This window comes from Atta colombica, unplaced genomic scaffold, assembly GCF_001594045.1.
Source record: "Atta colombica isolate Treedump-2 unplaced genomic scaffold, Acol1.0 scaffold238, whole genome shotgun sequence".
NCBI classification, from domain to species: Eukaryota; Metazoa; Arthropoda; class Insecta; order Hymenoptera; family Formicidae; genus Atta; species Atta colombica.
In genome coordinates this window covers 1,739,069-1,745,959 of record NW_017259336.1, presented here as the reverse complement: position 1 = coordinate 1,745,959, position 6,891 = coordinate 1,739,069, and the positions used below count along the sequence as shown (strand labels likewise).

The 6,891-nt window shown below is 30.6% G+C and overlaps 1 protein-coding gene across 1 annotated transcript in view; it reads right to left on the bottom strand.

Annotated features, from left to right (window-relative positions):
* Positions 1 to 6,891, bottom strand: part of LOC108688762 (C-terminal-binding protein) — a 45,947-nt gene that overhangs the window by 638 nt on the left and 38,418 nt on the right. The window contains exon 8 of the mRNA XM_018195141.1: positions 3 to 197. Coding sequence (XP_018050630.1) covers positions 3 to 197 — 195 coding nt within the window. The remainder of the gene's footprint in view (positions 1 to 2; positions 198 to 6,891) is intronic.

Genomic DNA, 6,891 nt, shown 5'->3' with positions numbered 1-6,891 from the left:
CCCCACCACCACCGGCCCCGCCGCCGCCACCTCCGCCACCGCCACCACCGCCACCGCCGCCGACGACGGAGTGCCCACCGCCGGCACCGGGAACCGGGGGTGGGGGCGCAGTATCGTGAGGAGTCGTCGAATGCGCCGTCTGTTGTACCGGCAGCGCCCCAGCATAGTATCCGCCGTTGATGCCCTCAGGGTAACTGCTGAAGAAAAGAGAAAGCGAAAAACAACATCATGGGCGAGACCTCGAAAATTTCGCGCGCCACTTTTTTCGATACTTATTTAGTAGAGTAGCTTTTATTGTAGTGTGTAGAGTAGCTTCCAATTTTCTTTTTCTGTGACTCTGTGTGTGATTTCATTACTAGGTGGCGTTTCTAGGTGTGCTCTAGGTAGAGTAGCAATCGTTCCTCGCCAATGAAAAACAGGAACGTGAGAACACACACACAGGTCATCAAGATTCCCAAGAACGGAATTATCTTTTTCTTTGTCTCTCTTTTTTTCGTTCGTTTTCTATGTAAGTCTCGTCTCTAAGCGCTTAGTCTTTACACTCTATACACACACGCATCGATAGATTTTGTCACGCTCGACTTTCACGATCGCTTTCAGACTTTCACTCGGAAGAGAAGAGAAGTTAACATCTGCTCGAAAAGCCGTTTCTGCAAAAATTACCAGAGATACAGTGTTACTCATCACGAAATTGATCCAATGATATTTTAAGAATGTTCCATTATAATTTTATTTAAGACTCCTGGCTCCTTTTTATTACTATCGTCATTTTGAATTATCTTCCTAAAGCTTGTTTGAAAGCTTATTTCTCTGTTTATTATTTTTTATATAATTCTTATTACAAAAAACAAATTTTTTCTATATTCTATAGAAAAATTTCTTACTTTATTAACATTCTCATTATTTTTCTTAATTCCTTTTATCATTTTTTTTTAATTTTTGTTAGTTTATATAAACTTTGATCAGATAGAGAATATGATTTTCGAATAAATAAAACTTTTTTTAAACTTATTTTATATCCTTCTTTCTTTTAATAAAAATTTTATGTTTACAAGTTTTTCATGATTATAATTTCATAGTTTTATAATAATAATAATAAAATCGTATTAGCAATTTTAATTTTAATTGTCAATTTATGTCATTCCTTTTTCAAAATTAACAGTATACTTAAATATACAGAATATTTTGTCAAAAAATAAACTTTATCAGCGTATTCAAATGATCATTTCAAACAGCAGTTCATGTATTGCATGAATCGAGAGATTCAGCTTCATTCTTATAAGATATGTATTTTATTTGTGTAAGATTCCATAATGAAAGTTCTTTGATTTCCATGTAATAATCATCCGATTCACCATAATCAATACATTACCATTTAGTAGAATATCACACTTATTAGAATATTCTCCCTTTTATAGATGATTTAAATTGTTCATTATGTTGTTGTAATATACTGTGAATGAGACGACATTTTACTGACATTTTTAGTGTTGTGACTGTAATTGCAACGTTTCATTAGTAAATCAAGTGATTACTACATAGAAATCGGAGTTTTCATTATGGACCTTGTTTAACAAAGTTCTTATTTCTTAGGAATAAAGTCGAATCGATCCATGATATATGTGAACTCTTTTGCTTAAAATAACCATCCAAACACGCTAATAAAAATTGTCAGCTTAATGACGAAACATTATCCGGTATATATATATTATTTCCTTACTTCAAACATAATACAACAAAAAATTTAAATTTTCCAGAAAAAAAGAAAGATTATTTTTCAACTTGACAGAAAATTTGTGACTAACAATATCGCGAAAAAAATATGTTTGTAACATGATCAAGTGTCATTTTCATTTTATAGTTCTTAAAAATCCATTCTTTTTAAGTTGTGAAGATATTTTTTGAATCACCCTTTTTAAATTATAACGATGTTGAAGATTTTCAAAAAATTAAGTTAGAAAATTAGGTTCACTTGACATGTCACTTAAGTCATTCATAGTAATAACTCAAGGACTATGTTTTTAAGTTATGCCATTTTTTTAAAGAAATGATATGTGTGTGCGTGCACACGCGTGCGTGCCTAAACAAAGCTGGGTATACACTTATGAACGAAACACATAACGAAAAAACAGCGAATTCAAATGTTCATTGTTATCATTCAACAAATATATACGTCTAAGCGAATGATGCGATACATCAAAAACAATTCGTGCACCATTCGTGCGCGATATGAACGTGCAAAGGATGTAAGCAACATCCGCTGTTCGCTTCTTAAACGAATAATTATTTCCAGAGCAACTTAACCTTATCCTTAATCAAATTATATGTTGTAAGGTATTAAAAAAATACCTATAAATTAAGAAAAGAATTAAGAAAAGAAATTAAGAAAAGAAATCTCTAAATATTAGCTAATTACTTTTTTTTACGTTCAAATGTCCCACAATCTCAAATTACTACATGCGAATACCGAATTATATCAAATCTGATCAAATTCTCGTGTTCGATACTTATTCGACTACAGAAAGAAAGAATGAACGACCTGCAAATACGAACGTGAATATCCAAATGTTCGCTTTCGATGTTTGTTCGTAGATATATACCCAGCTTAATAATAATTCGTAAAATGTTAGATAAATAGAAAAATTTTCGCTCTCTTCAGTCAATCTTATTATAATGCTTTTAACTCAATATAAAATATTTAATTTTACGAGTAATATTACATATATATATATTACATATATAATATACCCAACTTATATATTTTTCCATAAAACTTGTACTATTAATTTTATTAAAATTTGGGAAGATTAGAATAGACTATCAGAAGCGACACAAAAAGAGTGTATACACCTAGCAAATGAACACTGAACGAACAGTGAACGCAAAACTTAATTTTATTTATTATATAAAAGTCGAACAAATTTAATTGCTATGCAACGAACATCGAATCTGCTTAAATGCTTAATATTCAGTGCAATAAAAAAATAATAAACTGGTTACAAATACAAACACAAATGTCCGAACATTCGCGTTCGTTCGTTTGCTAGGTGTATACGCGATCTTATATAAACTTTTCTCCTATGCAAAAATGTATAACACATACAAACACACACACATACACACTTCCACAAATCCACATTCATTCCACTTCATTCAGTTGATATGTACACACATAGATATATTTATCTATGGATCTAAATACATATTCAGACTTACACTCATCCATTAATCCACAAATACGTTCACGCACATCCATTCGCTGACCACACATGTGAACATGTGCATGCACACACATTATATATACGCGTGCGCACACGTATATATATCAACATAATAATCAAAGTAAATTAGTTTTTTTTTGTATTTGTATTAGGGAATATAAATTGACAGATGAAAAAAATTGATACAAACTTTTTTTTAATTATCATCATGAATCTAAGAATATCTAAACATATCCCATATCTACAGTAAAAATGAACTTTATGATAGTTAATCAAAGATATATAGTTATCTCTATTGATTGCAAAATAGAAAAAAAAACTAATTTATTTTAATATAAAAGATGTTACATGATGTACTGTACAAACTAAAAGAATATGTTTCTAATAAAGTAGTTTGAAGTAGAAATTGTCCTATAAACATGAGTCTAATTATAGGTATCCTATAATTTTTAAACAAAAACATCGTTCATTTGACAAAGTTTTCGAAAATTTTTTTCCGAAAATGTCATCTTTCCAAGATAGTCCAGTCGACCTTTTTATGACATTCTGTAAAGGAAAGCCTCCTATTATGAGAGAGGTGTCTAATATAAGATAGCGATGTTTCTGCTAAATTAATAAATTCTATCTGTTGATTCCACCATGAATTTATTACTCTAGGTTGAAAACTATTTAATGGAAAATGCATTATTAGATGTCTATAGTCGTTGTAAAAAAAAAAAACTTTAGATTTGAATGTCTTCAAGTTTTATTGAGATGAGTCTTTAAACTTTGTTTATTATTTAATAAAAAGTAAATATTTGACAATAAATTCTTCATGTAATGATAGAGTAAGATCGTATTAATAAATACAAAAGGGATATGTTGAATTACTTAATACAGAAGTTAGATTTGATCTATCTTACGATAAAACCGTAAGGCGTGGAATTCATAATATGAAATACTCAGGGTACTTCTAATACGAAGTAACCTATGCTGCTATGTCCAAGTGACAAGAGTCACAAGAGTGTCGTTGCTGAAATATGAATGTTATTGTATCGTCATAAAAAGGATAACCGAAATGAACATCGAATGCCTATTTCTGCGATGCTTAGTTCCAATTGAAGACGAGTCCTGGGTACAATATATCCAGGATTCATTTTGCGCACATATTGGCTGTGTTTGTTTGCATTTTAGAAACATTAAATAAAGTTTTTTAATTACAATACTGACGTATTTTTTTTGCCTTATTAAATTTGCCGAAGGTATCTCATATTATGAGCACGATTTTTTTACTTTAAGATTTATTCACTTTTTACATTTTTTTAATTTTAAAATTTAATTTTTAGAAAAAATAGTATTTGAATTAAATTTTACATAAGTATTTTAAAGCTTATTAAATTCCCTTTAAAATGACTTATTAATTTTTTTTTCTGCCCCCTTCCAGTATTTACATACTTCCAGTACGTACAAAATGAACTTGGTATCTCATAATAGGGATTTCCTCTTATATACACACGAGGGAGAATCAAAAAGTAATTTCAATGTTATATATTAAACTAAGAAGTATACAAGATGTATTTTGAACTAGATTAGTTTTCTTTTCTATATATTGAAAGCTTCGTAACTAAACCGAAGTGTCCCATTACATTAACTTACAAATTGTTCAACTATTGTCTGTAGACAAGTATTGTTAGTAAAAATAAAGAAAGAAGTAACAAAAATATAATAAATGTGAATTTACTTTCGATATTTTTTTAACATTTATTTTCAATAAGAAAATTCTGTATCATAACTCTCATTTGAACTAGAACTTATAAAGACTGTCTCGAGTATCATCACTTTATTTCTATTTAATTTTTTATATTATACATTTATAAAAAAAAAAAATAAAGCAAGCTTATCAGCTGCAAGTTACTGACTTTATTAAGGGTACATTCAAATTAGAAGCGTCAAACCAAGCATATAAATATTTTTTACATCACTGCCCATATTGCCTCGCTGATTGGTTTGCTGCTTGCTGCTTTGACGCTTCTAATCTAAATCCTTACTGGTTATATACGAGTTATAACGGCCAACGGATTCATCTCTCTTTGAAGGGAGGGGGGGGAGGCAACATCCAGAAAAAAATAAACTAAACTAATCCAGTTCGGAATACATCAACAAATTAATATTATTTTATTTTTCTACATAACTCTTCTGCCAATTAACACAGTGTCTCACGCCATGCTTAGCGCCGAAACAATACCGTGTCTCCAGATATCACGTATCTGTCTACATGCTTTACGATCCCTACAGAGAAGAATATTTTAGGTTGTTTTTGCAGCTACGAATGCACTTCTTTGAATGAGAATGCAGAATCACAACTAATGCTTTTTTCTTCGGCTCTCAGAAAGAGTAATCTGGTAATTTTCTTTAATGAGGACATTGATGCGATCTATCATTGATTGATTCTGTATACGAGATATGGATACGTAATCCGAGGGAGATTCATCAAACATATTTGTTCTATCGGTTAAAAATTTTTCTATCCATTTGTACACATGTTTTGACTCATACATTTGTCTTCGCGAAGTAAAATAAATATATTACACAATTATTCTATGATGAATTTGAACGGATTGCATACTCTCAGTTCATAAAAATCTAATCATCATAAAAATCTAATCATCATATTTCGTTGTTCAAAGCATTCAAACAATTAAGCGGACATGTTTACATATTTAAAATGTAATTAACGTAAGTTCAGAAGATTTTCGACTATATTAGTCTTGTAACTAAAAGTCACATGCTCCTCATTTATGAATCTGCCCGTAACTCTGCTTGCATATGTAATAAGAATATTGATCTTACTTTTTGATTCGCCTATAAATATAGGAACGATATATAATATGATGGACTAAATTGGATTGAGCAATCGCATCATAAAGAATATATTAAAATTATTTTTTATTTTTTCACATGTATCATTAGGTTTGTTCGCGTCACATGCCTCACTCAATATGCTCCGACATGCTCCTACCATAGCTCCTATTCATTCCAACGTTGAAATAAGTAGCTATGCTAGAAGCATGTTGAAGCATATTGGAGCATGCGACGCAATAAACCTATTAATACACTGTATTAATTCAACTCGAATATTAACTTTCTTTCCTTTCTACATTAAACTGTTCATAGCTCCACAGATAAAAATCTGAAGATGTGAGATCCAGTGATAGCCAAGCAAGATAGATAATCATTTCAAATTAGACCCATGTTTATTCTTTATTTCAATTTACATCAGAAACGTGCTTCTTCAGTTTGTAATGTTATGTAACACGTTGTATAATGTGCGAGGAACGAAATTTATATCATTTTTCTAATATCATAACTTAACATAGCGTTGTAGCGAGGGGCCAGGAGCCTTAATATAATAAGAAGGAGGGAGAAGAGAGCAGGCACATGTATAAAAACAAATTTTCATAGCTCGCGTTATCAGAAAAAATATAAATGATACATTTTTAGCACATTCAAGCTTATAGTATCTCAGAAAGGTACAAATAACATTTCTAAAATATATGATATATATTTATAGATTTTTTTGCATGAATTTGATCAATTTCGTGACAGACACTGTATCCCTTTTCCCCCGGTGGTATGCAATCAAAGAAAAAAGAAGAGAGAGGAATGTAAATATAATATATGCGTCCATATG